At 42.9% G+C, this 25,737-nt stretch overlaps 1 protein-coding gene across 2 annotated transcripts; it reads left to right on the top strand.

Moving 5' to 3' along the window:
• Positions 1-444: 444 nt before the first annotated feature.
• Positions 445-25,343, top strand: gsna (gelsolin a). 2 transcript variants are annotated; one of them, XM_079524862.1, is made up of 17 exons: positions 445-598; positions 6,875-7,075; positions 8,525-8,679; positions 9,086-9,247; positions 9,896-10,045; positions 10,543-10,632; positions 11,165-11,297; positions 12,642-12,946; positions 13,189-13,322; positions 13,594-13,684; positions 15,301-15,327; positions 19,610-19,780; positions 20,653-20,827; positions 21,358-21,479; positions 22,060-22,137; positions 22,502-22,562; positions 23,490-25,343. In XM_079524862.1, the coding sequence occupies exons 2-17, from the start codon at positions 6,880-6,882 to the stop codon at positions 23,657-23,659; spliced, it is 2,220 nt and encodes a 739-aa protein (XP_079380988.1). In that variant the 5' UTR covers positions 445-598; positions 6,875-6,879; the 3' UTR covers positions 23,660-25,343. The 2 variants fall into 2 exon arrangements, with proteins under 2 accessions (XP_079380988.1, XP_079380989.1); XM_079524863.1 differs by lacking the exon at positions 15,301-15,327.
• Positions 25,344-25,737: the final 394 nt, after the last annotated feature.

The raw sequence follows: 25,737 nt of genomic DNA, 5'->3' as shown, positions 1-25,737 counted from the left end.
TGAAATGTACTGTAATTCTGCAAACTGTTAATACATTTTTCAATCAATCAATCAGAGCTACGGACCAGAGGAGCTATACTAAGATTTATTTTAGACTATATTTTATCGATTCTGACGTTTTCAATGAAAATGTCAGAATCGATCAAATACATGATCTAAGAGAGTCTAAATCTTTAGTAGGCCTACCAGGGCTTTCATAGCTCTGGTCTAGCCTGTCTCAATTCTCTTTGCGGGTTGCAGATCCTATTCCTGTCTACAGAGGATACGAACACGTCGCGTCGCTGCCATGCACGCTTGCAAATCGACGGAGTCCGGATACAGTGGGCTCTAGACCGGATCTGAGCACCGAGCAGTGAATAGAAACCAGGCTTCCCGTGGGTACTGCCTGCATGGGGGAGGTTAGCTGGCCTGGCACACTGCGACGTTCACAGTACAGCCCATGGGAGTGTCGTACAGGGGAGTTGGCCGACCCAGACTGATTCACTGTGCAAACGCCCCGGTCTCAACCAGACTGGCCAGCCGAATCAAAGCCAGTTTCCCCGCAGCAGCAAAGCACTCTCCGCAGTTCAAAATCCATCTCTTTCGTATCCAGCATTAGGTAAGCGGAGACATTTGCAATGCATCATAATAACTGGCCTGGCTAGACAACAGATTGAGGCACTGTAATGTGATACTTGTTTCAAGCTGGACCGTTATTTGTCTCATTCAGTCTCTACTGAGGCAAACCGTATTATGGCAAAATGAGCAGCAATATAGCCCACGGTATTTGTAGTAACCTACTTTGTAGTATCGAACCTATGAACCTAATGACTAGTAATGTAAGCAACTTTTACTTTTACTGTAGGCTTTCGAGAGCATAGCTGCGGAGTGTCGTTTTATTCCTTTGATCCTCACAAGAGATGCTTGAACGGATTTTATTGTCACTCACAATTCAATATAGCCATATATGGTCATGAGAGACATGGGGACAATTTGGACAATCTTGAATACTACTCGAATGCTATGAAATTCTCCCACAGAGGCGCATTAACATAGGCCTGAGCGTGGGCTAGTTTATGATGACTCACTAAAGAGATCATGATCATCATGAACTTATAATCTTTATTGTCCACCACAGGTCTATTTAGAATGAAAGTTTCATAATTTTCTAAAATATATATATATATTGGCTATATATATATATATATATATATATATATATATATATATTCTTTTTCTTTTTTTTTTTAAACTGGTTCTAAAATCTGACTGCAGACTATGGCCTACTGACGTGTCTGGGCAAGTGGGCATTTCTCCCCAACAGCTGGACATTCTGCCATTGTACTGTAGGGGCATTTGTGTCTCCATAGCAACATGAGCCTAAATACTGAGCCTGTGTACACCAGAGGGAAGTTAAGTGTGTCTGTCAACATCCCACATGTGGTTGTGTGTGTGTGTGTGTGTGTGTGTGTGGGGGGGGGGGGGGGGGTACTGTTTACGGTATGATTCTCTCCCTATTTTAGCCGCTGACAATAAAACTTGCGAGAGAGAAAACAGAAAACCACGAGGAAGAACGTGTCAACAGAATATCAAGTGCTTATCTGGTGGTAGACTGGTACAGAAGGTTATAGACGATTTATAGCCCTCACATGGTTGTTTCAAAGTCATTAAGCTACAATCTTTTTTTGATTCACTTCCTTTCCATACTGGCTTTTACGCTGTGAAAACACACAAAAGGGCCAGCCAGCCGCTGGAGTGAATAGGAATCTCAGCAAAGTGCTAGCCAATGGGTTCTTTGAGGGCAGCTGAGAGCGCTAAGCATGGAGAAAATGAGTCATCCGGAGTCCTCTGGAATGAGGGATCTCTTTTTTTTTAACAGAACTTAAGCCTAATTTATACTTTGTTGTAAAACCACACACAGTACAAAGTACAAACAGTTATTGTCAGTGAGTTGCACATGCCGTACAATAAAGTATAATTAGACAAGTTACAGTGGAAACTCCAAGAGTGAAGTAAAAGATGAAAGCGTGTGTCCCCTCCTCTTCTCTCTCCTCTACTGTAACCTATTATATTGTAAAATTGCAATCCTGGGATCAGAAGTAGCATAAATGAAAGCATTGATCCTATAAGTGCTTTCAGGTTCTTTCTCCCAGTGTAATTTCGCTGACCCTTTTTCAGCAACCCAACCACCCCCAGTTCTGTTCAGTGACTCTAAGTTGTGCGCTTCATTCTTACACTCTCTCACTAATGGGCGCCTGATAGGCAGCTAATACAAAAGCTTTCCACGTTCCCTTTCCAGAATTGGGACTGTGCTATAGAAGGAGGGGGGGGAATGGGGGAGTGGTCGAGGTCACTGTAGCCAAGCAAAGAGACTTGTTCAGTTCATGAAGAGCAGCTGGAAGAGATGAGTGGACAATTTAAGAGCCTCAATAAGAGAGGCAGGAAGGATTCATAACATGCCATGTTCCTGCAGCTGGGTGGGATACACCCTGTGTTACCCATATAAGTCATGTGACTGACTGGTTCTATTTATGCACAAAGTTGTTTAGTGTTGAGTCAACCAAGCTACCCCCATTGAGTCACAGCCCAAAGCAGAAGCAGGCAACCAGTAACAGATTTGTGCAGCCCAGTTGGTTGGTCAACAAGTGTCTTGTAGTCTTTCTTTTGTTGCTAATTTTGGAGCAAACAATATAGCTTGCTGCCTGGTGAGGAGTTGGAGTCAAATGCGAGTTTAGGTTCCTTTATTTATCTCCACTGTTAGACAGTTGCACAAACCTTTCTAAGAGGGACACACTACCCCGGCCCTGGTCTATGTGTCATGCCCTGTTATACCCTACATACCCTGTTCTAACATGTACATAACGATGCAATGTGACATAGCTTACCTTATGTCAAAATGCTGTACCCCCTTCAACTGTATATATACTTCCCCCATTTTCAACTGATTTTATTGTATTGTGACACTTGCTTTGGCAATGTAAACGTTTGTTTTCTAGTGCCAATAAAGCTCATTTGAATTGAATTGTGTCAAAGTTCCCCTGAGGCCTGAGCAAGACGCTTAACCCCCAACTGCTCCCCGGGTGCTGTATTAATGGCACTTTCCCACTGCTGCTAATAGTTAGGATGGGTTAAATGCAGAGGACACATTTCACGTATGTGCATGTGTACTGTGACAAGGAGTGGGGACCATGTCTTTATTATTTAACTATTTACAGAAGCATACATCCACGTATGATAACAGCATCCTAAGGTTAGCAAGGAATATCACCTCTAATACTAAGCATGTGTTGTATGGAGAATATAGGTTGCTACCTTCAGGAAGGAGATATGGTGTACCAGCATACAATAAGGTCAGACTAAAGAGGTCCTTTGTCCACCAGTCGACCTTGAGGCTTAATCAAGAGTCGTAGTAGCCACAGGATAATCTAAGCGGTGGATATTGCTCTTGTCTTCATGTCTTTATGTATGTAAATTGTCTTGTTCTTTGTGTTATGTCAAATGTGTGTACGTATATGTGTTCTGCATACTTGGCTGCTGTGTCGCAAGACAAATTTCAGTGTGAACTGACAATAAAGTACTATCTCATATCATATCATAAATTCAGTTGAGGCATTTACAATGTTCTCTCAACTATAACAATATTTGTCTCTGAAATGCCAAGTTCAGTATTTGTACAGGATTTATTCTCAGACAATGAAGTAGATACCATACACTATTTCGCAGTGTGTACTGATCCACATTGTACTAGGACCAAAATACATCACACACAGTGAAAAAGGGCCATGGCCTACCTAGATAGTATGCATAAACAACCAGGTTTAGTGTTGAACTTGTGCATTAGATCCACAGATTTAGCATCTGAGCCAGAGAACTTATTTCCAGGCGTCATTAACTTAGATACGGTATCTGTGTCCAAAAGATAAAAAGCCAATAAATCTAGTGTACAAATCAATGGCACCTATTTCAAATGTTGGTTGTACCAAACCAGCAACTGCTCACACCTTTCTACAAACATTCCTTGACATAGCTTAATCTATTAAAAGGGTTGAAGAGAAAGTATATATATATATATATATATATATATATATATATATATATATATATATATATATATATGTTTGTTATCCCCCCGTTGGAAATGTGGCTTCTGCGTTTGACCCATTCTAACCATTTACCACATGAACCAGCATCTCTGCATGTCATCATCGAACATCCGGCAAAAATAGGTAAAAATTACATGAAAATAGCTGATCTATAAGCTCACAACGTATTGCAATGAAACATTTTGTAAGTTTGTACATCAGCTATTTTCTGAGAACAGATTTGGTGTAAAGGAACAAATGAGGGGACTAAGTACAGATCCCTGGGGAACCCCGGTCAACGAAATATATGCGGTTTAAGTGGGTAAGAGCATTGAGCAGCCACAGTGTAGTGGCTGGGGACAAATTCCAGTTGAAATTCCAGTACTTTAATCAATGGCAATGGAAAGAGTATGTGCCTAACATGCATGTCTTTTAGCTTCAATTGCTTTCAACTTTCTGTGTGATATACCATCGTACGATGAAGTATAAAAAAGGGCCTATAAGTGTAAAACAAAGTATGTATGTCTCTCTGGAGTCTAGTGAGTAAACTATCCTTTGCCACGTTTAATTACAGCATTCTGCGGCTATGAAATATTGTATAACAAGTCTATGTATTACAAGTATGTATTATAAGAGGAAGATGAGATGGGGTCAGACGCAACCCCATATTTGAAGCGTTGTTTGCACGATTCTGAAGCAACTTCCCTCTTCCAAGGTCGGAACCAGATTCTTGCGATGTTTGTGGGCAGCTGGCTGCCTAGAAGAATGGGCGATATTCTTGTTCAAGATGCTGGCGGCTGGCTAGTCATGGAGACGGGGGCCTCCAAAATGCTTTCTCCAAAACACTCTGTGTGCACTGTGCAGCGCCTGTGAAAGGATTTCTGGGAACATTTTTTACAATATGAAATCAAGTTTATAATGCACTCATAATGATTCTAGTTGCCTTGAATGCATTGAAGTAAATAAGTAGAATAAACTACTTTTCAGAAACAGTGCAGATGCAGATTCTTGGTTCAGAGGGTTCTGTGTTTTCACTTTAGAACACATACATACAGTACCTCTTTGAAAAGTGCTGCTTTGCCGTAGGCTCTATCTGGAATGTTTGGAATGGTACTTGTAATTAAGACAGAAACTGTTTTTTTCTGTCAAAAAGGGTTTTGCATGGGATGAAGTAAAACTAGACTTAGTTGGTAAGTGTTTTTACGAGTTTTGCATAGTTTGTTTCACTTCAATGGATGGTCTTTTTACCATGTCCTGTTACTGTGTGAAAGTTGGGTCAATGTAAAGAGAAAGGCTTAGCTTTCCTGCACGGTGTACACACACACACACACACACACACCCACACATCTAATTTGCCTGAGGTGACAACATATGTTGGAGCCTGACAGGAGGCCCAGAAGCTCAAATCTTCTTTCCTGATAGTCATCTAAAGCTTGTCTCAGCAGGCTTACAGACAGCCGTAACACGGATTCTAACAGGATGCTCAACTCATGTGTTCAAAATGTCATACAACTTGGCACAGACACCCACTTGAAACTCTTGATTTGGCACCATACATACAGTAAAATCCTAAGTGAAAATTGAAGCACACAAACGAATATATTTGCATGCGTCTACAAGTTTGTTATATCTGCATGCAAGGAGTATGAGGAAAAAGAACAATGGGAAGAAGCTTCTATCTAACTTTGACAAATGCCTGATGATTGACAAAGGCCTCCAACTGTGTTGGTCTTTATCTCAACGAGACGAAAACTGAATACGTAAATATATGCAAATCCAACAATAACCACATTATACAAACACTTAACAACACTCCTCTGAAACAGGTTGATGACTACAAGTATTTGGGTTCATATATATCTTCTTCCCAAAAGGACTTTCAAACTAGGAAGGGTATGGCCTGGTCAGCCTTCTAATGAGAGCGCAAAATCTGTCTTGGAAGAGCCACCCATCGACTAATCTAATATACGGCAACCTTCCACGTGTTTCTTCACTAGTCCGATCCAGAAGAACACAGTTTGCTGGCCACTGCTACTCAATGAGGTTATATCTTCCCTTCTTCTCTGGAGTCCTGCCTCAAACCAGACCAGAGGTAGAAAACTGTCATTCCGTGATGTCATCGCTAGGGACACATGCATCAGTAAGCAGGAACTGGGGATGGCAATGAAGGACCGGGAAGTCTGGCATGGCATTGTGAAATCCATGATCTCGACCGCGGTCGAAAAATGATGATGATGTATAGACTGAATGTTCACTCATTCAGAAAATCCAGTGCAGATATCTAGAGCCAACAGTTCAGTATTTTCTATTCTCTCTTATCTTGCCGACTGTGTTTCTTGACTCTTTTCTCTTACCTGTACCTCTCTTGTGCTTCATTCTCACTGCTGTTGCTTCTGTGACACCTTATAAGCGCTCCTATGCCACTTCTACACTCAAAGTCAGAACTCGGACAGTCACAGTGGTCGACTTCCTCTCCCTCCACAGTGGAGGAAGCACAGTGAGCTCAGGGCACCAATGACTCACACCACGGAATATTAATAACTAACTATAACAAACGTTATCTTTGCGTGCCATGGCAACGGGAGCAGACTTAAGGGAGTGGCATAACATTTTCAACAGCAGAATCTCCTTCAAATAGGACGTTTTACATCTCTCCCCTCTCTCACTTACAGAGTTACGATGACAGCGAGTTCTCTTGTATTCACAGAGCCATCAGACTGCTTAGCCTGAGCGCAAAAAAATCCACAGTGTTACCACAGGAGGGGATAAGAGCAAATCAAATCACAGTGAATTGACGTTCTGATTTGTTTCAGGCAGCATGGCGGCATACCACCCGGAGTTCGAGCGTGCTGGGCAGCAGCCAGGCCTGCAGGTGTGGAGAATCGAAAAGTTTGATCTAGTACCCGTACCAGAGAACCTCTATGGGGGATTCTACACAGGAGACGCATACCTAATCCTCAACACCATCAAACAGCGCTCTGGAAACCTACAGTATGACCTTCACTTCTGGCTGGGTGAGGACACAAAACTTGACAGTGTTGTAGTTTATATATCTGTAGTACACACAGCACTGTTTATGGGCTCTTGCATTAACCATGAGAACATCCCAACTAACGCTGGTTGACGCTGTATATCGTTGTCTAGTGGAAACCTTGTATGTCCTTAACTGTTACTTTTCAGGAAATGGGGAAAAGAACCTGTGTTCCAGTGGATACAATCAACCTAGTTATTATTTGGTCACAAATAATCACTCTTGTTAATAGTTTCCTATGGTTAAATATGTATTTAAAACAGACAGACGTAGCCACTTTCAACATAGCATCCATGTTTTGGACATGCCATTATAGGCTAAAAGTAAAAATACATCATTTAAACATTTTCTGAAATAGCAAAAAAAAACAATAACAAAGATGGAATATGGAGATACAAGGTATCAGCCTGACAGTAGTGATTTTCTACTTTCCGAAGATAATTATTTTGGCTATATTGGAAGTGAAGGACAGAGTGCAGTACAGTACATACAAGACAGGTCTGCAGTCAGAATCGAATCAGGAACATTGCAATTATTTGGTCAACGCACTATCCAGTCAGCACCCGCAAAGCTTTTTGATATTGGTCTTACATCATGCTCAAATGGGTATCAGAGTAGGTTCCTCATACTTTGCTGTACCACAGTGTATACATCAAGCAATACTCTTTTTTTTTTTTTTTTAAGATATTTTTTTTGCGGCTTACGCCTTTTATTGGTTTTTTGAAGGGACAGACATTAGGCTGACAGGAAACGGGAGAGAGATGGGGGAAGACATGCAGTAAAGGCCGTGTCGGGCTCGGGAGTCGAACCCGCGGCACACTGCGACTGGATTACCAGTCGGGTGCCCAGACGGTTACGCCACCGCCTGGGCAGCAATACTCTTTTTAGAGGTGCATGTCTCTTTTCCGCATAATCTGCCAGACTGCCAATAAATACCAGGCAGGGAGGACGCTTAGTCGGGGCAAATTCTATTTTATTGATCTCGGGTACTTTCTTTATCAGTGTGAAGAACTGCAGAGCATTTGTCCACGTCACGTGCAGGATGTTTTGTAACCAGCCTATATCTCTGCTGTAGTGTCTATTTGTACGTCTCTAAATGTTTTGATGATTTGAACATGGTGGACCCTATTGGAAACAAGTGTAATGCTTAATTGGGTCGTCCACTCACAGTTAACAGCCTTTGTATTGAGTTTGTGCTTGAAATGTACTGTAATTCTGCAAACTGTTAATAAATTCTTCAATCAATCAATCAATCAATGTAAAACTTTCACTCCCATTATTCCATCCATTGATCTGTCGGCTAACAGTGAGAGCTCTGACCTCACATATGAGTGCCCATGTGATTCCCTGTGTACAGTAAAGCCACCCTACGCAGTCAAATCCATTCACGTGCGTGATAACATGGTAGTCATATGTATTTGCGGTCCTCCAGGGGACTTCTGCACGCAGGATGAGAGCGGTTCGGCAGCCATCTTCACTGTCCAGATGGACGACTATCTCGGTGGTAAACCCATCCAGTACCGAGAGGTCCAGGGATACGAGTCCAAAGTCTTTCTGGGGTATTTTAAATCCGGAATCAAATACATGGTAAGGTTCTAATTTGGTTACATTAGCAGAATGTCACAGATTCATTCTAGATTATAAATGTATAGGCCTGAATTGAGTTGTACAATCTACTGGATGCTGCCTCATGTGTTCCATTTGTTTTAACAAGTCATTTTTGTAGTGGATCAGCTTCATTTTTCTCTGTAATTTAACACTTTGATCCTGGTATCCCAATTTTGGGCATGTCATTACTAAAAAAAGAAAAGAAAAGTACGTTTTCGAAAAAGGCACAAAAAGAAATAATTTAGGAAATGTTTGTGCTTCAGTGGTTGAAGGATTCCGTGTCAACAGCTGTGTACTGAGCTGTGTACAGTAAATAGAACAATGTAGACAGATGCTGCATTTATGTGGAACTCACGTTTTGTTGCTTCTCTTTGTTGTGTTCCAGAAAGGGGGCGTGGCTTCTGGGTTCAGGCACGTAGTCACCAATGAGGTCATCATGCAGCGTGTGCTGCAGGTCAAGGGTCGGCGTGTTGTCAGGGCAACCGAGGTGCCAGTCAGCTGGGATAGCTTCAATCAGGGAGACTGCTTCATCGTAGACCTGGGAGATGTGAGTTGGACAGAGGCCGTTTGTATTAGACGACATCAGCAAGGGCATGCGGGTCACAACGGGTTCCTAACGCCAAACCCAATGGGTTCAGATCTGAGCCAAGTCTCCTGAGGAGGCACTTCTGAAGACTGTCCTGGACGGGAGTCTCCAGGCGTAAAAACAGAGGATATGTTGATGGGATAATAGAGACATTAACAACATACAATATTACATAGTTGGCCATTTGATGTAATAATAACTTTAAATGATATAGCGCCTTGCCGGCTTTCAGTCAGTAAATCATTATTTTATGACAGACCATTGAATTCACCCGATGATCACATGAGAGTTTGTTGTTTGATTGTTGTCAATGGATGGCCATATTAATAATTTATTTGGATGTACAGTATGAATTAACCACTTGAACACCAGCATCCATATTCTTGGGGGAAGGGGGGAGCATTAGCCAAACAGACGGTCTACTGTACAAGCTCACAGTGACACATTGAGACGCACTTATAGATCAGATTTTTGGCAAAAAGATTTATTGTAGACAGAAAAAGGGGTCCAAGTACAGGGCGAAGTAGCTAAGTGGTGACAAAGTTAGTCCAAGAAGTAGTTATAAAGTTAGTTGTTATACTAAAACTTGTGTCTTTCTATTGCTCTAAGGAAATCTACCAGTGGTGTGGGTCCCAAAGTAACCGCTTTGAGAAGCTAAAGGCTACGCAGGTTGCAAAGGGTATCCGTGACAACGAGCGCAGTGGGCGTGCCCGTGTTTACGTCTGCGATGAGGGGATGGAGAGAGAGAAAATGTTGGAGGTAAGATGAGCGGAGCCAAGCACAATAATCACAAACCTGTGATGACATCCTGGTTGCTCAACCAGTTATGACCGAGTGCTTATGACTTAGAGGCACTATTATGTGCACTAAGCAAGCACCATAAACCACGATAACAATAACTACCGTATATCTTTCACCATTGTCTTTGCCTTAGTTGTGGTGTGAACTTATACTTGGTTACTCGCTTGTATTGTTTGTGCACCACAAATAAGACACGTTGTGAGCTTGAATATTTAGTATGTTTGTGTGTGACACAGTGTGGCACACAACGTTGTTGTACTGTGTAAATGAGAAATGCCTCAACAATACTCACTAAATGTTTATATTCCCTATTTTTAACTGAGCCTCTATCATGACTGAAGCGTAAGTGAAAACCAAAGGTTTTGCTTTCCTTCAAGAACTGACCTACAATTTAACGTGTTGCATCGTGACATGTTGTGATCTTGTGATCTATACTCTCCCTCTTCTGTTCCCAGGTTCTGGGTCCTAAACCAGACCTGCCTGAAGGCGCGTCTGATGACATCAAGGCTGATGCCTCAAACAGGAAGATGGCCAAACTCTACAAAGTGAGAACATGAAGCAAGCGAGTGCACAAACGCACACACACTTTTGTATTGGTTGTTGTAATGCAGCCTTCGAGTGGCTGAGATTAAGAATCTTGGGAAGCACACCACATTTCATCAATATATATTGTTTGGCTTCAGTATCCCCTTTCCCATATTTCTGAATCCAAATGTACCCAACATTGTAACATATGTTGCTATGAATTAATAATAAGCCACCTGAAGAAAGTAATAGTGTTGCAATTTGTTCCTCCTGAGCAGATTCATTTTAAACTGTGACCATGCAATTTGAGTACATTACAGTTTTGCTGTCAGTATCCAGCACTATGTGGCCATATCATCACTGTTCAAGGCCCTGGGTGTATTCATTGAAACAGCGTTTCAGTCATCCTTTACATCCACAACTCTCTCCTCCATTTAGTACCTTAATCACATTAGTGCAATATCCTGAAACCACCTATCCATTCTGAGTATATCTGCTGCAATAGCAAAGCATAAAGTGCTCAAATACATTTAATAAAATCCCTTTCACCAGGTGTCCAATGCCACTGGAGACATGACCATTGCCCTGGTGGCAGCTGAGAACCCGTTCACCCAGAGCGCGCTGGAGTCCAGCGACTGCTTCATTCTGGACCATGGCTCCGATGGCAAGATCTTCGTCTGGAAAGGTCAGCCGAGATCATGGCAGGGATCTGGGCAGCAAAGTGTTTCCCTTTCATTTACTCCGCAGTGTTACTGCAGCTCTGGGGTGGGCAACCCTTTTAGGCAGAGTTTTAAATACAGGGTATAATTTAGAGCAGGGGTTCTCAACCCGTGGGTCGCAAAAAAAAAAAAAAAAAAGATTTTTTTTTAAATTTTATTTTCACGATTTTTCAAAAATAGCAGACCTACAAGCTCGTAGCGCGCCACTCGGTGGCGCGCTATGAGCTTGTAGATCTGCTATTTTTCAATAGCTAAATTATAACAATGCTTAAAACACCAAAAGGGGTTCCCGCCCAAAATGGTTTAAGGTTATTGTAGCAGTCAATTTATATTGGGGGTCGGGAAGGGGCGGGGCGGGGGTCCCGAGACATTGCCAAAGCATTTCCGGGGGTCCCCGGCCAAAAACGTTGAGAACCCCTGATTTAGAGTAGCGGAAAAAATTTAGAACCTTTTTTTTTTATCCCAAATTAGTCTTTATATAAATTAATTCCTCCCACTGCGTTCCGCTGCTGTTGGAACCTCTTGGCAAGCCGTATGCACCGCGGTGGATTCAAAGCTATGATTCCAACGCATGACATTCAAACCACCCATGCAGTGCCAGATAAGGAACTGATTTCATTTATAGGCTGCTACTTTGAATAATACAAGCATAGAATAAGTCAATGGATATGTCAATAATTATATAATAGAGAAATAGTGGATCGCAAATGTGATAGTCACCCATGTTAGCCCACAGCCGAGTGTTGTCTCCCACATCACAAACAGCTTTGAATGGACAAAAGATTGACTTGGTGTGGTGGGTACACTGGTACCCGCACTCTGGCTGTCATATTTTGCCATATTGCCACTTGGGGAAGAGTGGGATAATTGTTGTCTCTCGTTGTAGAGTAGACCAAGAGGGGTTTTCTCCACGGAGTGTACTCTTCTAGTTTTGTTTTGTCAAATGGGGTGCTTAGTCCCACAGTAAACTTAAGATGAAACTGAGAATGTCTTGTCATCCGCCTCCAAGCATAATTCCCACCCATTGTACATTGCTTCACCCATTGACTTTCTTGCAGTCCAACTCGATAAAACCACTAATCCTTCCCTCATGAACACATGCAATTTGCTTAGCTTTATCTATCTTAACCACATGCAGCCTAGTGTCCCCTATTCTGGGGTGAACGCACAGCAGAAATATTACAAGCTCACAACGTGTTCTGAGCTTGTACTGGGGGACTCTGGTCAACTAAATATATGGGGTTTAAGTGGTTTTAAGAGAACCAAACAGGCGGATGGATGTGTACTACTTTGACCCCCGACCCCCACAGGTAAGGATGCCAACCTCGATGAGCGCAAGGAAGCCATGAAGGCTGCGGATGAGTTCATCAAAAAGATGGGCTACCCAAAACACACCCAGGTCCAGATCCTACCAGAGATGGGCGAGACGCCGCTCTTCAAGCAGTTCTTCAAGAACTGGCGGGACAAGGACCAGACGGAAGGCCTGGGCGTGGCGTACATCTCCAACAGCATCGCCAAGATTGAAAAGGTGGACTTTGACGCCTCCACCCTCCATGACTCTCCAGCGATGGCGGCCCAGCATGGCATGGTGGATGATGGCACTGGAGAGAAACAGGTTAGCCGCTAGACGGCTCAGTCTGGTTATATTGGCTGAAGCAGTTTTACCATTTAGTGTCAAGCATCGCTTTAAGTAAAAAAAACGGGGAAAAAACGACGTATCATTGATTGAATACTTTATTAACTGTTAGCAAACAGTGTTTTCTAACAGTTAAGAGATTTACTTCCTAGATACAAAAGAAGATAACTACGGTATTACAGTCACATATGTCTGTCTGTCTACCCACCTATCCTTTATAGATCTGGCGTATTGAGGGAGCAGATAAGGTGGAAGTGGATCCATCCACGCATGGACAGTTCTATGGAGGGGACAGCTATATTATCCTTTACAACTACCACCATGGAGGACGCCAGGGACATATTATCTACATGTGGTAAATACATTCAACTCAAGTTATGAATGTGTTATGTAGATGGAGGACCGGTTTAAAGAAGGATTGTTAAACATGAAGGGAGCACAAAGAAGTGACAATCATGTGACATTACACAAATGTGTTAGCCTCTCTGGATTTTATAGTCTAGAAATGTTGTGTTCCCAAGCCATATTTATAAAAAATAAGGCATAAAATAGCACTGAAGAGTGAAGACTGAAGGATTCGTAATAATCCAAAGGGATACAACAACACTAAACTGAGTTTCTCACAGGCAGGGAATGGACTCCAGCCAGGATGAGATTGGGGCCTCGGCCATTCTTGGTGCTCAGCTGGATGAAGAGCTTGGCGGTGGTCCTGTGCAGGTAATACCCACACATCGGGTTTGATGATCAATGCACTCCCCTGTTTTCTTAAGCTAATATACTCATATTCCTCTCAATATTCCGCAATATTAATAATTTAGGCTCTTATGCAGAGCGACTTACAAGGTAAAAACATACATCAAATTAAGACTTGCGGAGACAGAGTGTAGTGCCTCAGTGAACCATATTGTGTGGTTGTCTTAACTATGTTAGGGTTAGGGTGCTAGAGGCTGAGGTAGCGTCTGAAGAGGTGCATCTTCAGTCCACGGCAGAATCATGACAGGGAGTGAGTCTGAAGTTCTATCTGCAATGAGGAGTTTGGTCCACAGTTTGGGAGCCAAGACAAGAGTGAGAGGAGTCTTGGATGTGTGGAGCGTTGTCCCTGGGGATTTAGAGAAGGTTTAGACAGCTTCCCTGTGCTAGCTGATCTGTGTAAGCGAGAGGGCTTGTACTCTATAGGGTTGGATCAGGCTTTGAAGGTGTGGGAGTGCCATCTAAATCCATTTTTATTATTCGCTGCTCTTCTGTTCACATGTCTTTGTGCATTAACCGCTTCTCTGACCTGTACCGGTCTTCCCCTTTCCCTCTTCCACTACCTCATCTGTCTTCTCTGACCTGTACCGGTCTTTCCCTCTTCCACTACCTCATCTGTCTTCTCTGACCTGTACCGGTCTTCCCCTTTCCCACTACCTCATCTGTCTTCTCTGAACTGTACCGGTCTTCCCCTTTCCCTCTTCCACTACCTCATCTGTCTTCTCTGACCTATACCGGTCTTCCCCTTTCCCTCTTCCACTACCTCATCGGTCTTCTCTGAACTGTACCGGTCTTCCCCTTTCCCTCTTCCACTACCTCATCTGTCTTCTCTGACCTGTACCGGTCTTCCCCTTTCCCTCTTCCACTACCTCATCTGTCTTCTCTGACCTGTACCGGTCTTCTCCCCTTTCCCTCTTCCACTACCTCATCGGTCTTCTCTGACCTGTACCGGTCTTCCCCTTTCCCTCTTCCACTACCTCATCGGTCTTCTCTGAACTGTACCGGTCTTCCCCTTTCCCTCTTCCACTACCTCATCTGTCTTCTCTGACCTGTACCGGTCTTCCCCTTTCCCTCTTCCACTACCTCATCTGTCTTCTCTGACCTGTACCGGTCTTCCCCTTTCCCACTACCTCATCTGTCTTCTCTGACCTGTACCGGTCTTCCCCTTTCCCTCTTCCACTACCTCATCTGTCTTCTCTGAACTGTACCGGTCTTCCCCTTTCCCTCTTCCACTACCTCATCGGTCTTCTCTGACCTGTACCGGTCTTCCCCTTTCCCTCTTCCACTACCTCATCTGTCTTCTCTGAACTGTACCGGTCTTCCCCTTTCCCTCTTCCACTACCTCATCTGTCTTCTCTGACCTGTACCGGTCTTCCCCTTTCCCTCTTCCACTACCTCATCTGTCTTCTCTGACCTGTACCGGTCTTCCCCTTTCCCTCTTCCACTACCTCATCTGTCTTCTCTGAACTGTACCGGTCTTCCCCTTTCCCTCTTCCTCATCTGTCTTCTCTGACCTGTACGTGCTTCTCACTCATTCCCTCTTCCTCATCTGTCTTCTCTATGCCCTGGCTCACTGTCTCTAGGTTGTTGGTGCTCCCATAACCACTCAGGTATTCCTCCTTTCCCTTCGCTCTCCCTCCCTATCCTTTCACATATAGGCTTCTATACAGAGCCATTAGCAGTCATGGTAGCAAACACTAAAGAGATGTTCTCATCCTGTCGTACTTTTGTTAACTAACTTTGCCTGTCGTTGAGTTGTTGGATCATCTTTGTCAGTGTGTAGTTAGTACCCATGCTAATCTTGCATGACGATCAGAGATCTCTTCTGCCTAATAGATACATCTGGTGACATTTACAGTATATTCAATGAATGGGCTAAAACTGGATGGAAACAATAGAGGCGGGGGGGCTGGGCATTGCACAACCCATCATATTGGGACGGTATTAGGATTGGTTTTCGAAGCAGTGGGCATACGTTTCAAACGTTTGTTGGCTCTGGTTTTCTCCAAGCCCATACATTGAATATAGATTTCCCCAGATGTATCAGTGTGTGTTGATCTCTGTTGGTCCCACCCACGAGTTCAACACTTTTAATCCACTGATCCTCTGATCTGATCGGATATTGAAATCCTATATTTTGTGATCCAGGATCAGACAATGCAGCCAAATTCTATCTCAGTATTTCAAAGAAATTCAGGATAGAATCACCCTGGCCTGATTCAGACTTTTCAAGATGGCTAGATCCTGAATATCAGTGCTTTAATCCTACCTATCTCCACCTAGTGGATAACACAGGGAAGACAGTATATATACATTCCATAACCACGTCGTAAACCAGTATATACTTTATGTCAATAGCAAAAATGTATAAATATATATTTATAAACTCAACACGCTATGTTGCAACAAATTATGTAGTATTTAAATTGACACATTTTACCAAATTATTTAAACCACAGTGGGATCACGGTAATCCTGATTTCTTGGAGCAAACGGAACTGATCCCAATCCTATGTTTTTGTTTTGAACAACCGTACCCATGTTGAAAATGTCATTGTTTTGAACTACCCAAATTCCAAATCTGATACTCGGATAGGGATTAAAAGATTTTTCCCTTCTGGCTATGTGCAGGTAGGCTATATTACAATAAACAAGGGAAGCATGTGTGCTAATGCTCTTGTGGTGAAACCCCTCAATGTCATGTGAAAACAAAAATGAAATGAAATGAAATGATTACTATATTTACCCAGGGTATCTGGGCTAAGCTCAAGAACTTGTTTCCAGCCAGGCCCTGCTCATAGAACATTTCATCGTAGTGGTTCAATGCCTTGTTCAAGGGCACTTCAGCGGTGGTAATTTTAACGTGTCGGACCGCTGATTCGAACTGGCGACCTTCTGGTATCAAGACCGCTCCGCAATCCGTTCGGCCACCGCTGCCACAAGGCTGGTGACTGACTATGCGTATCAGAGGAGATACATTGTTGACCACAGTGGAGGACCAAAATAAGCAAGGGGGGTATTAACTTGGGTTGGTGATGACAAAATTGAGCAATCTTGCTTTTGATTTGTGTATATGATGATGATAATATGATTCACAATGAGACGAAGCATTAGAAAGTTGCGGAGAATAAACAATCACAGCACTCTGAATTACCCCATCGGTTTAGTTTTCAACTGTAGGGGCCTTTCAGGGTCTTGTCTTCCTCGGATGTGAGAATCCAGTTGATTACAATCAACAGCAATCAAATGTTCTGGCCTGGGCTGGTCATAAACAGGACATTCCAATGACTATGCTAATGGTTAGTTCCTTTCTACGACCATCTTGACAGGTCAACACGTAATGCAGTCCTGTCCTGACCTGAACATGAGGACAAGCCGTTTGATTTTAAGTTAGATATCACTGTACTGTAAACATGCATGCATGTATGTGATCATTGCAGATATGGATTTGATCGAGTGTTTTTCTTTTCTTTTTTCTTTACACATTCTTCTGATTTGGTTCTGTTATTCTGTATAGACCAATTCAGAATGTGTGTGTAAACAAATGTGTACCTGGTATGTCAGGACGGTTCATTATTTCTATGGTTATTCAACAACTAAGCCAGTTAGCTAGCTAGCCTAGTTGTCAATCTGTGGATATTTAGAAATATATCTCTAATACTTTACATACATTGATAGTGTTCAATGTATGTATGTTCAATGTATGTATGTTCATCATATATCATTGTTCCAGTCAGGGACGAATAGTTTTCATAATCCTCATGGGGGCCCGTGCCAGACTTGGATGGTTAGAGCGGCGCGATTACATACAAAGTCAATGCAAGACGAGAATTGCGCGAACGGGCGCGACCTGGTGCGGCACAAACGGGACGAACCGAGGCGAATATATATTCAGGTCCAATTCCTCATGGGGGCCGAGATCCCTGGTCCAATTCCTCATGGGGGCCCTGGCCCCCCGGCCCCCACATACTCTACGTCACTGGTTCCAGTGTTGTGTTCCTCCGAAATATACGGTTAACGGATAATTCTGCTCCAATGCGGCTCTGCCAGGGTTATCCATCCACCTGGGAGTAAATCTTTCATTGTGGTGATGTCATGATGATATCGCATTACGATGCGTTCATCCGAGTGCATGCCGCATGGTGCATTGATTGTTTGTGTTCGTGTTGTGTTCTGTGCTGTGGCATGTCTAGCGGTTATCTTAAATAATTTCATGCGTTTGAATCCATTCAGTGTTGAAACATTTGCTGCCGTTATTGTTTATCACAATATACATTTTCCCTGATTTCAATCTCACTCTCAGAACAGATGTTTTGCAAGTATCGGTTCTGTAGATAAAGGTGATTAGATTCATTTCATTTGACTGATCTTACTGATAAGGGAGAACAGGATATCATATTGATTCATAAGCCATTGCTATAGACTCGTTATAAAGCCCATCAACACTTCCATCTCTCACTGTATGTTCTATCTATCAAGATGCTAGTACGGCAGTGGCGTGCACAGACATTTAGAGGGGCAGGTGCTCAAGTTAAAAAAGGGCACCTTGTGCAGCACGTGGAACCGGCCGGTTGCCTTAATCCATTTTGGGCGGGAACCCCTTTTGGTGTTAGCATTATGTTATGCTTTAGCTATTGAAAAATAGCAGATCTACAAGCTCATAGCGCGCCACCGAGTGGCGCGCTACGAGCTTGTAGGTCTGCTATTTTTTTAAAAGAAAAAGAAAAAAAAAAGTTTTTGTTTTTGTTTTTTTTCAAAAGGGCACATTGCCAAAAGGGCAGGGGGTGCTCTAGCACCCCCTAGTGTCTATCTGTGCACGCCACTGTAGTACGGTATGTCTCTCTCTCTCCCCTGGCTTGCAGTTCTAAAGCAAAAACTGAAGGCAATGCTTTGTGCAAGCAAGCGTACACCGCACGCATCCCTAGAATGTTAGGAATGTCCATGAGAACAGAGAAAACTCACATTAAAGGTGGCGCCAAGTCGCCAACTATGATGTGAAGTAAATAAGTGAATAAACTAAAGCTAATAAGGCAGCTACACTGAATGTTATCGGTCAGAGTCATTCTATAATATTTATGGGAGAGGAGAGCAAATCCCTTTGTGTTTAGGGTAATCATGAAGAGATGAGGTATCCTGCCATCACATGGCTAGACTGGGAATGATCCTACCACACAGAGCACATCACATGGAAAAGAAGTTGGCCCAAACTGAAACCGTGGCATTATTACCGTTTGATTCAGAATTGCCAACCTATCATTTTGTAAGGGAAAACAATCATGACTAGCATATTTTGCTCTGATGACCGACTTGACAGAATAACTAATAGAATCGACTTTATTTGCCATTTGCACTAATGCAGTCACAGCCCAGCCACGCATATTACATATTTATGAGATTAGAGAATAGCTGTAAACCAAGGAGAATAAGATGTTGTATTTCCCACGACTCTGGAGAACTAGATCACTTCTAAAGTCAGAAATCCTGTCTCCAGACAATCAAAGCTTGGCACTGTCAAATTGTGTTTTGATGGCTCAATGCTGCCATCTTGTGTTGGGACCTTTTCTAACATTTTTTTCTGGATTACTGTTCTCAGTAAAATCTTTGGTTACCAGTAATTAAACTCAGCGAATATGTAAGACCTCACTACTATATGAGGTGAGTCACCTCATATATGTACATTTTAGGTAATATAACAAGGTCACCTCAGGTGACCGTGTTACAGTACATAAAATGTACAATTCTGTCAACTATAGACACTCACAACCTCACAAAACAACAAAAGAAGCATGGTTTGTCATCACGAGTTCCTATGCACACATACAAACATAACTGTCATAGCGTCTTAAATAATGGATTCTATTTTGGACTAACGTGTGTGTGTGTGTGTGTCAGGTACGGGTAGTGCAAGGCAAGGAGCCAGCCCACCTCATGAGCCTGTTTGGGGGGCAGCCCATGGTGGTGTACAAGGGAGGTACGTCCAGAGACGGGGGTCAGTCTGACCCTGCTGAAACACGTCTATTCCAAGTGCGCTCCAACTCAGCAGGCCATACACGAGCTGTGGAGGTAAGGAAACATTCTTTTACAATCTCCTAGTAGACACATGCACGAGCTCTCACACACACACACACACACACACACACACAGGCCCAATACCGACAGTCATGATGAATGGACATTAAAACAAGGTGTTTCCCCCTTGTGAAGTGGCATAATGATGCCTCACAGTGTATAGTATATATATCAGCATCTAATAAACAAAATAAGAGGCAAGCCTTCAGATTTTAATGATAACATTAATGTTTGTTAATATTTATATTTGTCACAAGGATATATTTTTTCTTTAAACCAATGACAATGAGTTTTCATAAACGTGCTCTAAAAACAACATTGACCAGATGGGTGGGCTGCGAACGCTTTCAGGATTCTCAAGTATGCCCTAATCCAGGGGTTCTCAACCCGTGGGTCGCGACCCCTCGGGGGGTCGCCAAAATATTTTAGGGGGTCCCCAAATTATTTAAAAAAAAAAAAGAAAAAAGGATTTTGTTTTTTAATTTCTTTTTCACGATTTTTCAAAAATAGCAGACCTACAAGCTCGTAGCGCGCCACTCGGTGGCGCGCTATGAGCTTGTAGATCTGCTATTTTTAAATAGCTAAATTATAACAATGCTTAAAACACCAAAAGGGGTTCCCGCCCAAAATGGTTTAAGGTTATTGTAGCAGTCAATTTATATTGGGGGTCGGGAGGGGGCGGGGCGGGGGTCCCGAGACGTTGCCAAAGCATTTTCGGGGGTCCCCGGCCAAAAACGTTGAGAACCCCTGCCCTAATCCAAAAAAGGTTGGGAACCACTGACTGGTGTACAGTATATATATACACTGTACATAGCAGTACCCTGCACATTAATCATCATCTATCATGCGTTCTGTCATCGTTCTAGCTTGACGGAGAATCGTCCAACCTGAACTCCAATGATGCGTTCGTCCTGGTGACTCCAGGCGGCTGCTTCACGTGGGTGGGACAGGGTGCCAGTGACACCGAGAAGCAGGGGGCCCAGCAGCTCTGTGACATCCTAGGGGTGACTGCCACCGAGCTGCCCGAGGGAGGAGAGAGCGGTGAGAAGGACACCTCGTGTTTCTTTGAACTGTGGTGCATTTGTCACTCTCATGAGTATACACGTGCAAATGTGGATACTCAGAGTTAAGAATTGAACAACTGAACACCTTTTTTGACCGTTTATGAAGGCGTTTCCAATTTCCCATATTGTTCCGAGTATTGAGGAACAGTGATTTAAATACCAGGTCTTTACTGTTAGATTTAATCCATTGAGACCTGGAACGCATCCATGTCACGTTAGCGTTTAACCACATTAACCATTAACCCATTTTGGGCGGGAACCCCTTTTGGTGTTTTAAACATTGTTATAATTTAGCTATTGAAAAATAGCAGATCTACAAGCTCATAGCGCGCCACCGAGTGGCGCGCTATGAACTTGTAGGTCTGCTATTTTTTTAAAAATCGTTAAAATGTGCCTCAAATCTTTCCGAAAATTGTCATGATTTAGAAAACTTTTTTTTTTAAATTTCGACGTCAGGCCTGAATGGGTTAAACTGAGGACGCTGTGTGTGTGTGTGTGTTTTTGCAGATGACTTCTGGGAGGCACTGGGAGGAAAGGCAGAGTACCGTACCTCTACCAGACTCAAGGACAAGATGGACGCTCATCCACCCAGGCTCTTTGCCTGCTCCAACAAGACCGGGAACTTCATTGTATGTCCTTTGGTTGCTTACAGTGTTACAAGAACTAATTATGCTGTTGAGCCCATTCTAGTTTACTGTCAACAGTAGGTCCGGAAGTGGGGTTATCGCACAACCATTATCACTGCCACCACTTTCCATTGCCGTTTTCGCCCATTGCATCTCTAATTAAAACACGCCACCAGCTCCATAACGCACTTCAGCGTTGCGCCGCGCTATTGACATTTCTCCCTACCATATTTATGTTCTTTGGCCCATTTCGCGTCTGCAGCCAAACAACCCCGGACCGCTCCGGAAGGCAACGCCATTAGCTGATCACGTGACACAGTGCATGATATGAAGCAGAGTTTTTTTTCTTTCTTTTTTCTGTGTCTTTAGATGTTTTGATGAACTGAAAATGGAGGACCCTGATGTAAACAAGTCTTAACGCCTTAGCAGTTATTGTATTGACCTGTACCTTCCTTGAACTGTACATTCTGCAATCTGTTAATATACAGATATCAGATATCAGTATAGGGGAAAAGAGTCAGTGAAGTTAAAATACTGTATGATGTGCTAAAGCTTTATTTGTTATACATTTTCTATCACCCAGATCGAGGAGGTACCTGGGGAGATAACGCAGGATGACCTTGCCACTGATGATGTCATGATCTTGGACGCCTGGGAACAGGTACAATTATATGGGGTTATGTCTTCATTCTGGTCTACTGGATACTCTAATACTGTTGCAAAAGTAAGAATAAAAGGTGAACAGACAATGACAGACAGAAAATCCCTGTCTCTGCCATCTCCACCTGTTTGGGCGGAGTTAGTATGGTTTTGAGTCGAGGGGTGTAAACTGTAAACTATTGAAGTTTTCCATTACAAAACGTCACAACTCACCGCAGGTTTCCACAGAACATCGAGGAAAATCATGCAAATGATAGTCAAAATTACACAGAAATTGCCATGAACACTGATTTAACAGCTGAAAAAAAGGGAATTGGGATTTCATGCACATTAAACTAACATGAATTTCCTATTTTCATTTTAAGGTATTTGTCTGGATCGGCACTGAGGCCAAAGATGAAGAGAAGACTGAAGCCATGACTTCAGGTAAGGACATACTTAACCACATGGCTGAACGTTCTGCCAAAGGTTTTGCACAAATTGTTGATCTACTACAGGGGTTCTCAACGTTTTTGGCCGGGGACCCCCGGAAATGCTTTGGCAATGTCTCGGGACCCCCGCCCCGCCCCCTCCCGACCCCCAATATAAATTGACTGCTACAATAACCTTAAACCATTTTGGGCGGGAACCCCTTTTGATGTTTTAAGCAGTGTTATAATTTAGCTATTGAAAAATAGCAGATCTACAAGCTCATAGCGCGCCACCGAGTGGCGCGCTATGAACTTGTAGGTCTGCTATTTTTGAAAAATCGTGAAAATAAAATGTAATTTTTTGTTTTTTTTGTTTCTGAAAATATTTTGGGGACCCCCTAAAATAATTTGGCGACCCCCCGAGGGGTCGCGACCCACGGGTTGAGAACCCCTGATCTACTACAAGCTCACAGCGTGTCGTAATGTGACTTGTAGATCGGCAAAGAGATTTGGTGTAGAAGGGAAAAAAGTCAAAGTGTGAAGTGGTTGATTTTTGGGGCGCATGAATGAGACAAACATTAAAAGTGCATAGACTTGGAGGCCACATGACGTCATTTAGCACCCCTCAAAAGTATAGACCCCTGGGACAGCGCTGCATGCCTTTTTATTATCATCATCAGCGAAGAGAAGAGTACTGCCGAAGCAGACAACCCGCAACAACTCCAGGTTAGAGAAACAATCCTTATAGGTACAAGGCTCGGTGATGAATACTAGAATGAAGAAAATGCCAGCACTTTTAATAAAATCATGTGAAAAGGACTATTATTATTATCATTAGCTCAGGAGGTTTTAAAGTGTCCTTGCATCTATCCCTTCCTAGTGGTCAGGTCAACAGTTGCCTATCTGTAGGATATTCAATAACCCAATGCCCGTCTCCCTTCAGCGGCCCGCTACATCGAGACAGACCCTGCCAACAGAGATCGCAGGACACCCATTGTGAAGATGAAGCAAGGGTTCGAGCCGCCCACTTTCACAGGCTGGTTCCTGGGCTGGGACCATGACTACTGGACCACTGACCCTCTGGAGCGGGCCATGGCCGAACTGGCGCTGTGAGCTCTCACCCACCCTCAACCCTGACCTGTGCCTGCCCCGCCCCGCCCCATGCACTGAGCTCCAGCTCTTAAGACTTTCAGTGGGCAGTATCGCCAATACTCTGCCAATCTCCTACAGTGACGGAGAAAGAAGGATTTTATTTTTAATTCATTTTTTTTACTTTTAGCCAACCTTGTAGTGTTTTAAGGGCTAGATAGAGTGGAACAATATTCACTGTGCAATGTTTTAACCAGACCTCCATCTGTCTAGTATATTGTTATTATTTTATTTTATTAAGTATATCGGACAATATTCAACTTTTTTCTATGCCATCGGTATCAGCAATTATGCAGCCGATGTGTCCCGGGTGTTAAATAAGTGTAATCAAACCCTCGAAAAATGTTCAAATCTGTCCCATCTACAAGTTCACAATGCATTGTGTCGCAACGCAGTGAGCTTATAGATTGGCTGTTTTTCAGATGAGAAAATGTTAGCACCATTTTTGACAAAATATGGGTCAAAACATCAGTAATCGGTGGGCTAGGCCAGGGGTTCTCAACGTTTTTGGCCGGGGACCGCCGGACATGCTTTGGCAATGTCTCGGGACCCCCGCCCCGCCCCCTCCCGACCCCCAATATAAATTGACTGCTACAATAACCTTAAACCATTTTGGGCGGGAACCCCTTTTGGTGTTTTAAGCATTGTTATAATTTAGCTATTGAAAAATAGCAGATCTACAAGCTCATAGGTGGCGCGCTACGAGCTTGTAGATCTGCTATTTTTGAAAAATCGTGAAAAAAAAAGAAAAAAGAAAACCCTTTTATTTTTTATTTCTTTTGAAAATAATTTGGGGACCCCCTAAAATAATTTGGCGACCCCCCGATGGGTCGCGACCCACGGGTTGAGAACCCCTGGGCTAGGCCAGGACTCCAAAAATCATGGATCAGCATCAGACGCAAAAAACCTGGCGTGTCCTGCATGCCAAACGGATGCTTTTATACGCATTATGAAATTAATGTGCTTTTAGTGACCAATAGAAATGAAGCTTTAATGCATCATGCTTCATATACATAGGCTCTTGCACTTCCTGCAGTTTGTTATGACCTCTAGTGAACTTATTGTTAAGTTGTAGTTATATTTTATACAGTACGTTGACAATGGTACCTGCTCGCTAATGACAATTGTAATGAGATATATGAAAACACACTGCCACAGACAAATCACCCACCATGCAATACAACTAATGCCTTAATCTCCTTAACTTTAGTTTTTTGTTTACTCTTAAGTATTGTTGAATGAGGTCATTCATACAATACCTTCCAGGAGTTAAGAGAAAATCAGTCGCAATCTAGAACAGCCCACACGCGTTGAGGACCTATCTACAAACTCACACACGCATTGTGAGCTTGTAGACCTGACACACACACACACACACACACACACACACACACACACACACACACGGTTAAAGTGGTAAATGGGTTTTTAAGCATTTATTTAAACATGCCACAGCTTTCCTTCCAGCTGTGGCCTCTGCCTGTGTGCCTAGTTACTCAAGATGCTTGTGCAATGCTGCAATTTACTACTTCCATGTAACAACATCAATCTTTGCTGCTTGTACACCCAGAACCAGTCACACCCCCTTTTCCTCTCATCACCTTATCTGCGGTTTACCCAAACCATTAAAATAAAGTCCTTGTAACAACTTGTGATCGTCTCTTTTAATTTATTTACTAAAGTGGTATAATGTTGCATTTACAATTAGCCCAAAAAAAGGAAAAGAAAGATTATACTTGGTAGTTAGGGTGTTTTTCATCATCATCCTTCGACTGTCGAGATCCTAAAGGCCACGTCATTCCATGACCATCGGGTCCCGTCAGCCATAGTCCCTGGAGAATGTGTCAGGATATGTATGAGGCCTGGTTCCTCTGGATGATTGGGGGAGCATTCATTATTATTTATTCATTATTATTATTAATAATACATTATTAATTGGACTAGTTGGATTTACAATTAACCAAAAAACGAAGGACTTGGTAGTTAAGGTGTTTTTTATTATTAGTCATAAAATATGTTAAGCAGAGTAAGAACATTGGCAT

This window comes from Electrona antarctica (assembly GCF_951216825.1).
Source record: "Electrona antarctica genome assembly, chromosome: 16".
In the NCBI taxonomy this organism is placed as follows: domain Eukaryota; kingdom Metazoa; phylum Chordata; class Actinopteri; order Myctophiformes; family Myctophidae; genus Electrona; species Electrona antarctica.
The sequence above is the reverse complement of the archived record's forward strand: the minus strand, read 5'-3'. Positions and strand labels throughout refer to the sequence as shown.